The sequence below is a fragment of the Drosophila bipectinata genome, chromosome 2L, assembly GCF_030179905.1.
Source record: "Drosophila bipectinata strain 14024-0381.07 chromosome 2L, DbipHiC1v2, whole genome shotgun sequence".
In the NCBI taxonomy this organism is placed as follows: domain Eukaryota; kingdom Metazoa; phylum Arthropoda; class Insecta; order Diptera; family Drosophilidae; genus Drosophila; species Drosophila bipectinata.
In genome coordinates, this window is record NC_091736.1 from 14,215,794 (window position 1) to 14,227,233 (window position 11,440).

The window sequence follows — 11,440 nt, forward strand, 5'->3', positions numbered from 1 at the left end:
TGTAACCAAAAAATAACAAAACACATTTCAAAAATTCTTTCCAAATTGAAATAAACGAAAAGGATACTTGACATTTGCACTTGCAGCTGTCAATCTCAGAGTTAATTTACATATAATAGATATACTGAATATGGCCATAAATCTACATTGTGATTCTTTGTTCTGGGGCTTTTGTATAGACTACTTAGTTGATGGATTAGTATTTGACAGAACAAAGGCCTAAAATCTGCAAAAATCCACAAAATAAGAAAATTACCTACAATTGTTGCGCAGTACTAGTTTTTAAGGAATTTAAGAGCTTAGAAAGTTTACAAAAGATTAAAAAAAAATGATAAAAAGGAATTTGGGCATAAAATATAATCCAAAAGTAAAGTCATTTTGGTTTTTCCTAAAAATGTTAGAAACAATAGTTTGTCCTTATAATCAAATGATAATAAAGTTCTTATAAGACAAACCTTCTAATGTCTGAAGATATTTGGATATTAGAAAATATCAAAAATTATTTTATAAATTCCCTTTTTCTGGGCTGTTTCTCACTTCAAGAAAATTTTTTTTAGTGTATTTCTACAATATTTGAATAATTTTGGAAAAAAGTAAAACACACAATACACACAAAGTTCATTTATAGACACATTACCAATAAGCCTGAAATTTTATCACATATTGGATCATAAATCCATACATTTATAACGACTTTTCATAATAACATTATGATATCATTTTTAAAAAGATATTTTCATCGAAAGCTTAGATTCCAAACAAAAATATTATAGTAAACCGAAAATAGTTTCCTACATTAAAGCCCAACACTAAAATGTTTATTTATTCCATACAATATTGTTGTTTAGATATTTTTGCAATGTTAGAAACGGGAAACATTTTCCAGCCCTGAGAGGGGTGTTGATGGGTACCCGTGTGGTCAAAAATGATTAATGGCTTCGGCTCAATTAAAAACCACACGCGCATAATGCAAATCCAATCTATGGTGGATATTTAGACATTTGCATAAACCCCGAATGCAATGTACAGCCAGTGCCATCTATCGTTTATTAATTAGGCAATCAAACCGAATCATTTAGTATTAGTCACTGATGTGTGGAGCATTTAAAATTATTTCTGTAAGCATTTGTCACCCAATTAAACCGCCTGCAGTGCCCCCCTCGACTATATGGCCCAGCCGTAGTATTACTCAAGTGCGGCGGATGGCCATAATCGAAGTCTATATAGCGTCGAGACTTTTATTAATGATGAGTGAAAATGGGGAAATGAAAATAATTACCATTATAAAAGTAGAAGGAGGAGCAACATGCCAGCCAGTTCCCCCTTCTGCCTAAGCCACTGTGTGTAACATTTTCTATATAGTCTGATTAATCATGTACAGCATGGAAATGACTCAGTACCTGCCGTGAATTTTTCAATTTTGTTTTTAGAAATTTATGAGCGACAGGAAAAATGTATTTTTAAAACATATTTCTTACTCCACAGAGAACCATCTATGTATTTTTGGCATATATACCCATTTTCCATAGGCATGAAACTATAATGTTTGTAGGGATAGTTCAGGTAAAGTTCTTGAGTTATAGAATGAATATTCCTTACATATATTTTCTATATACTTAGACTAACATACATATGTAGATGCTGGCTGGCATACCTAGTGATTCTAAAAAACATTTCATATGCGTTTAATATAGCCGCCGCTGTGGTCTAAATTTAAAACGAAAGCTATTTAGTTGCGAAGAAGTTCAACACAAGCGAACATTCGACTAGCTCTACTCTGCAGTTTTTATTTAAAATGGTATGGGTGTGTATCTGAGATTTACTAGATACACACACAAATCTAAAATATTTGAAAATCTAAAAATCTGAAAAATCAGAAAAGCACACAGCAATGTGTGACTGCGTCCTGGGCACTAACTATACGAATTGAAATGAACGAACGGGCGCAGAACGCATACGCCGTGTGGTACAAACAGTCAGTCCGTCAACATATCTCACAGATACAGATACAGATACATAACAGCATCTTCTGCCTGTGTATCTGTATCTCATCTCAGCAGTAAAGAAACTGCTGAGGTTTTGTTTTTTTTTTTTGCCCGTGCTCGTCAGCACGTCCATGTCCAAGTTGTGTTGGTGTTTTCAACTCATGAAATGTTTCAATTTGTCTATTTTTAGTTGCAAGTTTCTTTTTGTTTATTAGTTCTCCTTTTTTTTGTTTTTGTATGTATATTTTGTTTTTACTGTTTTTGCCTTTTTGACTTTCCCAGTATGTACTATATATAACGAGAAGTATATAGTGGATATATAAGTAGCAGTGGGTCGGTTTTGTTCTGATTTAACGTCACAACTGAGGAATGTCTCGGGCTTTTTCGGCCTCGTCTCCTCGATCTCACTGGATCGATCCACCACCACGCATTGTTTGGCCTGCCTTTCATTTGTTTTTCTGCCCGAAAAGCTTCAACCATATATCTCGATCTGTTTATATAGTTTCTGATATATATTCTGTTCCTTGGGTTAGGTACATATGTACATACGTCGCTAATGGCCTGCGTATTTTCTAGGTGTTTTGCATAGATTTAGCTTTGCCAGCCTCTAAGGTCAAATCTGGCCCGTGCGAGGTGCCTAGGTGATAGCTAAGGTATCGCCAAATGGGTCTTTATATAAGGATTTTATTTTTAAATAAGGTTCTTTTGTTTTTTTACTTAAATGATTAAATATAATATCGTTGGTATTCAGACCAAAAAGAATCAAATAAACCACTTATCCAAATCCACATCCGTAATAAAAATGTCCACAGATTTCCTGCGCCTATGCAGCCAAAGGGGGGAATGAATAAAATCGACATAAAACCAGAAATTGGTAACCATGGCGCTGATTTCAGCTGCAGATACAGATATACAGATACTATAAATGCGCCAGATACCGTATCTATCTGCACCAGGCATAGACAATTATAAACAACATGTTTTGGTAATGTTACGCTTAGATTCGCCAGCCTTTTGTAAACACCGGGTTCAACATGTTCTAGTATTTTATAGATACTCGAACTCGCAGTCGAATCTCGTACTACCCATCGATGAGTCGACTATGGGGCTTTATCGGGCCACTACGCTTCACCATGGGGCATAAATCAATATTAGGCTTATCTTGACCAACTGTGAGAATTTTTGCAGGCTGGCATTGAAAAAGATATTGGGCCTTGGTTGAAACTGAATCGGACCTCCAGTTCACTCGAGTTTCACTTTCTGCTCGCCATGGGTTACTGGTCGGAGACGCGGGCCTGGATCTTCCGTGATCCAGCCAAGCTCATTCGCTACGGTGTCCTCTTCGCCTGCTGTATCGTGGTCATTGTCCAGCTGTACGAGTGCTTTGCCAAGCTCTACAATCCACCCATCTCCACCCACTCCTACTACAACCTGAACGACACAATTGAGATGCCAGCGGTTACCATATGCCGGGAGCCAGCCTACAGGGAGGATGTCCTTACGGTGAGTTGGTGGCAGCTGGATTACCTTAAATGTTCTTGGAAAAGTATTGAGCTCGATTGGCAACAAAAATACAAAGGAATAAGATATTTTTCTTATGAATCGGATGGAAATTGGCACAAATATAATTATATTTTTTGGTAATTAAATATAATTTTGTTTTTTAGAACCTTTCGGGTGGCATGTGTTCTCATCCAAAATATGCCACCTGTTGGATAGATTATCCTTTTGGTGAAATTCCATTAGAAGAGTTCTTTGAAAATAGCACCTATGACATGGCAGACACCTTCATATATTATGGACTAAATGGTCATGTAAATAGTAAGTTAATTTTGTAAATTACTCTTGCCAGTTTTTAATATTTATTTTTCAAGATTTGGAATCGAGTAGCAGTATGCACTTCTATATGGGACGCTGCACCACTTTGCGACCGAAGGAGCCCTCCAAAAGGGTATCCAAGTCAGTGGGTTATTCCATACTTCTGGAACACACAACATCTGTCACATCCACCAGTGATATCGATACAGGTTCTGTTGGTTGGCATGTGTTTATCCACGAAAAAAAGGAGAATTTTACAGGTAAATTAATTATGATTCAATAGCTATAGATAGTATACTAAATTTTATGATTTTTCAGAAATAAATATGAGGGGTTCCGGGAGAGTGGAATATGTTTTCGTGAATGTCAATGAGGAAATTGAAATCAAACTGCAAAGTCAATTTTTTTCGAATGTTCAGACTAGGGACGAGGCCTGCTCGAGTGAAGAGAGTTATAGTGATCTAAAAGTAACTACTACTATAATATATTGCGATTTTTTATACTTATTTGAACCCTTTTTTTCAGTGTGGTGAACATTGCATTTGGCAGGATTTATCAGATAATATGCACTGTTCAGGTCCTTGGATGCATGATATTGCCAATGAACCTTGCAATGATTCTGTTTCTATGAGAAGACTTATATCGGATTATAAATTGTATTTAAATTATTATAATAATTAAAATACTTTATACTAAATAATTTATTCATTTTAGAGTCTATGAAAGCGAAGATGACTATGATTGCAATTGCATTCAACCCTGCCAGTCGAGGATCTATACCACATTCATACAAAGTCGCAAAACTTGGAACCAACCGGAGCCCAGAAGTCTAATCTATATATATTATACAACTAAACTGATATCGGTGGGAATTCGATATAAATCAACCAAGATTGATTAAACATTTTATTTGTTCACAGATGATTGAAGAGCGTCCCAGTTACGACACCACACAATTCATAGCAGATGTTGGAGGTTCCCTGGGTTTTCTTTTAGGGCTTTCAGTTTTAGGGTTGATCGGAATCCTCGAACACGTAAGGATTTCTATAAAAATATTTTACAACTTTTTTAATAATTTTTTTCATTCCCCCATACCAGCTAACTCTATTTTTCTGCGGAGGCTTTATCAAAAAAATGCAACAGAAAGAAAAGCGAAAAACTGCAAATTCCGAGGATGGTCATTCCCAGACCAGTGATGAGACAGTAGATATAGCCATTGTCTATAAGGAGAAGAAAAAAACTAGATATTGAACTGAAGAACCAAGCTGGCTTGGTAAAATTTAAATATCTTATTAAAAACCACTATTCACATACACTTCTTACATTTAATCAACATTACAAAGTTACAGTTTTTTGCTTAGATCTAAAAAAATTAATTATAATACACAAGATGCACTCAAATAAATATTTCGTATGTTTTCAAAAATCATTTTATCTGGCAAAGTATTCATGGGATTGATTTTTAAGTCCTCAAGCAACGAATATATTTATTTCAAGTGTGTTTAGATGTAAGATTTTAAAGCCTAATGCTCATCAGAACACCTAAAATAGTGATCAGGGAGCTCGCAAACATCAAAGATGCTCCGGAATGTGTCTTTGAATTGATATTGGTGTTGAGAATATCCGCGAATTTGTTAATCACATCTGGTAGTGGAGAAGTGCGGATTTCACAGGCTGTGTTTTTGACAGCCTCGCTAACATTAGCCATAAAAATACGGAAATTAATTGATCCGTAAAACAATTCATCGTAGATAAATACTGGCAGCTTGTTGGAGAGGACCCAGAGACGTTTCTGGTCGTCCACCTTGATGTCACTGGGGAATATCATCTTATCATTGCTCATGTAGATGCGACTCTGGGAGTTGTGGCTGAAATCTGTGGCAGTACGCCAGCAGGCCACCTCGTTGAGATTCGGCAGGGCGTAGAAAAGAACACCCGTCTCCTGGTCCAAGAACTCGGCTCCGGCTTGGGTATTGGTGCCTCTTGAGCCCAATACTTTGAATTCCCGATAGATATCCGCAGAGGTGGCTAAGGTCTTGTTGCGCAGGATTCCCGTATCCACAGAGAACTCCATGGTGGAGCACAGAGGATGGAAGAACAGAGTGGAGTAGCCAGTTTCGAGGGGCTTAGACAAGGCCAGTCCATAAAGACCGTCATCCCACTGGAACTCAATGTCATTGATGCTGAAGTTTCCAGCCATAGGATCGGGATGGAAAAAGTGATGCTGTACGCGCCACGACTCCTGATCCTTCCACGAGTAGACCACCAGGCCAGGGGTTCCCAGATCCGCTGCATAGGCATAGGTATTCTCACAGTCCGCATCCTCCACCGCCAAGTTGGCAAAAAGCGATCCCATCTTGTACTGGCCAACTGGCAAGATGTGTCGCCTCAGCAGATCATCGTTGTGGAGGTCGTAGACCAGCAATTGCGGTGCTCCATAGACCTTGGTCTGCTCTAGTACTCCCGAGATCCTAGAGTCCAGAACCCAGAGACGTCCACAACGATCTGCACGCACCCGAAAAGGGGAAACCAGTTCAGGTTCCGTTTCCTGCAAACTATGAGCCTGCCAGCTGGGGAAGGGCTTCAAAGCGGGCTTGTCGGTGGTGGTATCTATAAGATAAAAATCATTTTGGTAGAATAACTAAATTTATATATGTATATACACAAATGTATCTGTCTGTAGCTGGATCTTTAGAACAATCATGTTCATTTGTTTTTATTTTACTTTACTTTTTACGGTCATTTGCATTGGGTTTTTGTTTCGGATGACGTTAATTGGGATCTTGACAATGTTTGGGTGCAAACTGGGTGACTGCTGATGAATAATAACAACACTCTGTTCACTTGGCTTAAAGCTGATCGGCTTGCTAATTAGCTTTGATTGAGTTGTGGTTATGACGAATGCCCACTCGCCTTGTAAGACGACGTTAAAAAGGTAAAACAACTTCATTAAAGTACTATGACAGTATTACTGTACGGAAAAAACACAAATTAATGTTTTATTTTTTTACTGAGACAGAATCTATATTAAGAACTTTTAAAGCGTTTTAAATGGGAAACATAGTGAAGTAGTGAAACATTGATTTGTATCTTAACTTTGCTTTAACTTATCAAGTGAATAACTATGTTTTAATGAATAAGAGCCAGTATTTTATTTAGAAATAAATAAAGCAAACAAATCAGTCTTTTTTCAAAAGGTATTTAGCACTTTGTTAAAGCCAATTTACACTATTTTCTCATGTTAAATATTTATTTTCTCACTTCACATCTGCAGACCTTAATAAAGCTTGGAATATATATCCAGTATACACTACCAATCTGTGTTCTCCGGCAGCCAGAACAATATGCTAATTGCTTCTAGTGCGAAAGGAAACCCAATTGTTTGGATGGTCAAGTTAATCAGACAGTTCCGACATTTGCGAGGCAACCGAAACAATTGCTGAGAATTTTTATGTGAGATTCGAGATCTCGGTTTAGTTCTTGGCACACTTTGTGCAATGGCATACTGCAATTAAGCGTCTACATAGTACATGCCACAGCTGCAACAATGAGTTGCAACTTACCATTAAGATCAAGGTAGGACAGCGTGGCCGGCACTCCGGTGCGCCATCTAGGCGTGGTAATAAAGAGTCGGTGTCCAGTAACTTCGATGCCAAAAGGTATCACATTGGCGGGCTTGAAGTCTCCCCTTTCGATGGCCGACCATCGCAGATCCTCGGTGTCGTACTTGAAGTCCATTTCCCGCCACTCGTAGGCCACACGGAGATTATCATTTCCCAGGGCAGAAATCGCCCACAGCAGGAGCAGTCCCAGATTGACGCTCAACATGGCTTCAATCGATTAGCTGCAAAGCACAAAAATCAATTAATATTAGCTGGTATACTTGTTTAAGCTTCCGTTAAGCCGAAATGGCCTTGTCAAAGCCATAATTATAACGAGATGAGGCACTGGAAAAAAACTGCAAAGTTGTGGTGTTTTTAAACAAATAGTTGAGTTGAAAAATGAGATCCTTAACTACTTTTGAAATAAAGTTTAACAGCTTATTTCCTTAAGATCATCAAATATTTTTTAATAATTTTTTCAAGTGTCTAAATCTCAGTCTTGTCACATGGTCCAGCCCCCATGGCCTTCTTGCTCTTGGCATGAGTCACACTTTAGTGTTTTGGTCTCTCCGGCTTATTTGAAAGTTGTCTTTGGGTTTGTTCTGACAAAGCTGCCAAACCACAAAGATATTTTTTTCTGGCTAAAAGCAAGTCTTGAGGTATATTATATAACCAAAAAGATCATACACATTTTTTGCGGCATCAAGAAAGCTCTTTAGAATTTGAGTAGGGTTTGAAAATAATGGAAAAATAAATATTTCCAAGAATTATATTCACTTTTTTAAATATTTGAACAACACCATAAAACAAATAGCCCATCAAAAACCTTTCTCCTTCTTCAGTGACTCGTAAAAAATGTTGTCTGGTATCTTTTCAGTTTTTGTTAGTTTATTTATAGAGTGTTTTGAACCTCATTGTATCTTCGTGGCTCAAACACTCGACCTCATCATCTGAATTCAAGTTGAGTCTCGCCATTTGGCCATTAGCATTTCAATGGCTACTCTGCCTGGCCAACATTCTCTTTCAATATTTCATTTAATACATTTTTACAACATACATACAACACGTATACATTACTTATTTAATTTAAAAGATATCGAAAAAGTAAACTATGGTATATACTCCAGTAAAGATTTAAAAAATTTGGGCGTGTCTACGTTAAAAGTTTTCCTTAAACTGCAACCGTTTTAGTTTATGACTTTTAAAACTGTTGGTTACTTAACACTTTATTTTTATTTGGTTTTATTTATGTTACACTTTTTTAGGCCAGGTGGGCGACAATTGCGAATGGCTTTTGTTCACCAGTTATGCAAACCTTGTCACTTGGCTGACTCGCCTAAGGTTCATTTGATCAAAGTTTGTGCCTTAAATCTTTTGTTTGACCCTGACTTCGGTTTTATGACCACACTGACTTTTCAATTTGCCGGACAAATTTCAACAAAATGTCAATCGTTTGAATACTTAACACACCTTTTCAAAATGTTTCCAAAAAATCAACAACCGCAAAGACAACCGCCGCCGCCGAAGCTCAAAACGAAACTAAAAGTCATCTGAGCCCCCAGTCAAGTCAACTTTTTCGTGGCAGATTGCGTGAGTGGTTTTCACTCACTCTCGTGGCGGCTCTCTTGGAATTCGAACTGAACTTGAATTAGTCGGGTTAGTCAGGCCGTTAAGACGGTTTAGCACTTTGAAAGCGAAGCAAAGTAATTTTTGGCACGCTTCCCTGGGCTAACCCACAAATACAATAAATATGCAGAGGCTCCCACGCTGGTCGGGGGGATTATTCCAGCTATTATAATGCTCCAGCTGTGGCCCTGCGATTGACAAGCCCCTGAAAAAACTCCCACAATTGGAAAAAAGAGGCCTACAGCGGCTCTTTAATAGCAGGCTGACCCATAAATATTAAAAGATATCATACCATCCCCGAACGTGGCTTGTAATTTCGAATTACATTTTGTTTATTAACCTACTCATTATAATTTAATACTAATTTAAACAAGAGGTCACCTCTGGAAAGTTTCTGGCTGAAATCATGAATGAATCGTCATCCGAGAGCATGAGTCGGATGGGGATAGCCCATTGAGTCATCACTGACTTTTGCGTGATTTTTACAGATATTGGTAAGAACAGAGGTGAGAAAAGAACTGAGTGAGTAAAAAATGTGTTAATTATAAAAACAAGATGAAGAGACTATCTTTGAACGCCAACCTTTTGCAGCCGAGCAGATTCATTTCTGAAGATTATTATACACAACTTTGAAAATTGGTTCTTTAGCCGAATCTATTTTTTTACTTTTTTATCAATGTTCCCTTCAAAATATTTTTGATTTTCTAGGGGACTTTCCCTAGCAGATTTCTATAGGGCATCCCCTTCAAAATATTGCAAATGCATGGGAGGCCCAATATCAGCCACTGGGATGGCTATATCTTAGCCAATTTCCACCCGATCCTTGAGAGGACTATCTTAAACGATTTGTGGGCCAATCCTTCTTTAATCTACATCAAAATCTGGGAACAAATGATTTTTTAGATGTTTTGTCAAAATTTCTAGGGGGTCCCCTTCAAAATATTGCAAATGCATGGGAGGCCCAATATCAGCCACTGGGATGCCTATATCTTTGGCAATTTCCATCCGATCCTTGAGAGGACTATCTTAAACGATTTGTGGGTGAATTCTCCTTTCATATGCATTAAAATCTGGGAACAAATTATTTTTTAGGTTTTTTGTCAAAATTTCTAGGGGGTCCCCTTCCAAATATTGCAAATGCATGGGAGGCCCAATATCAGCCACTGCGAAGGCTATATCTTTGCCAATTTCCATCCGATCCTTGAGAGGACTATCTTAAACGATTTGTGGGTTGATTCTCCTTTAATCTGCATCAAAATCTGGGAACAAATTATTTTTTAGATTTTTTGTCAAAATTTCTAGGGGGTCCCCTTCAAAATATTGAAAATGCATGGGAGGCCCAATATCAGCCACTGCGAAAGCTATATCTTTGCCAATTTCTATCCGATCCCCGAAAGGAGTATCTTAAACGATTTGTGGGTGAATTCTCCTTTAATCAGCATCAAAATCTGGGAACAAATTATTTTTTAGATTTTTTGTCAAAATTTCCAGGGGGTCCCCTTCAAAATATTGCAAATGCATGGGAGGCCCAATATCAGCCACTGCGAAGGCTATATCTTTGCTAATTTCTATCCAATCCTTGAGAGGAGTATCTTTAACGATTTGTGAATGAATTCTTTTTTAATCTGCATCAAAATCTGGGAACAAATTATTTTTTACATTTTTTGTCAAAATTTCTAGGGGGTCCCCTTCAAAATATTGCAAATTCATGAGAGGCCCAATATCAGCCACTGGGATGGCTATATCTTTGCCAATTTCCATCCGATCCTTGAGAGGACTATCTTAAACGATTTGTGGGTCGATTCTCCTTTAATCTGCATTAAAACAGTAGAACATAATTTTCGAACACAAGTTTTATGATACCCCTAGGATTCTCATATATTGAACTCACCTTATCATAATCCTTCTGAATGAAACACATTTCAATATTTTTGGTTTGATTTATTAAAATTTCAATAAATTAATTTCAAATGAATAGAGAACAATTAAAACATTAAACTAGAAATATTATCATTATGCATTGTTGTTTTTGGTAATTGTAATTTTTCGTTTTTTCTTTGTTTTAGTTTAAAGGAATTTAAACAATTGCTTATATAAGTTGTTTGTATACTTTCTTTTTTGTTTGAGTTTTGGTAAAAACATTTAACGTACAAGAATACTAAATATATTTATGTTTTTGTAATTTTTTTTCTTCCTGGGGTTTGCGCTCCATTTACATTACAACTTCAAAAATGGTTTAACATAGGAATAATTCTTGTAGTTTTTCTTTTTTGATTTTATGCTTTTGCACTAAATATAGTAATAGGCATTAGCTAAGTATTTGTGTGATTATTTTTGTTGAACGAACAGAATAGAATTAGGAAAAAACAATTTGTTATATTCCGAAAGCTTTAGTTAATAAGTAAATGC

The 11,440-nt window shown here is 36.9% G+C and overlaps 2 protein-coding genes across 2 annotated transcripts; one reads left to right on the forward strand and one right to left on the reverse strand.

Annotated features, from left to right (window-relative positions):
• The first annotated feature begins 2,944 nt into the window (after positions 1–2,944).
• Positions 2,945–5,062, forward strand: ppk17 (pickpocket 17). The gene is made up of 8 exons (XM_017241880.3): positions 2,945–3,488; positions 3,653–3,806; positions 3,860–4,063; positions 4,122–4,270; positions 4,329–4,459; positions 4,518–4,668; positions 4,724–4,837; positions 4,902–5,062. The coding sequence occupies exons 1-8, from the start codon at positions 3,255–3,257 to the stop codon at positions 5,052–5,054; spliced, it is 1,290 nt and encodes a 429-aa protein (XP_017097369.2). The 5' UTR covers positions 2,945–3,254; the 3' UTR covers positions 5,055–5,062.
• Positions 5,063–5,114: 52 nt separating this feature from the next.
• yellow-b (L-dopachrome tautomerase yellow-b) lies at positions 5,115–8,963 on the reverse strand. The gene is made up of 3 exons (XM_017241878.3): positions 8,876–8,963; positions 7,367–7,647; positions 5,115–6,413 (listed from the first exon to the last, which is right to left on the reverse strand). The coding sequence occupies exons 2-3, from the start codon at positions 7,629–7,631 to the stop codon at positions 5,320–5,322; spliced, it is 1,359 nt and encodes a 452-aa protein (XP_017097367.2). The 5' UTR covers positions 7,632–7,647; positions 8,876–8,963; the 3' UTR covers positions 5,115–5,319.
• Between the last annotated feature and the right edge of the window lie 2,477 nt (positions 8,964–11,440).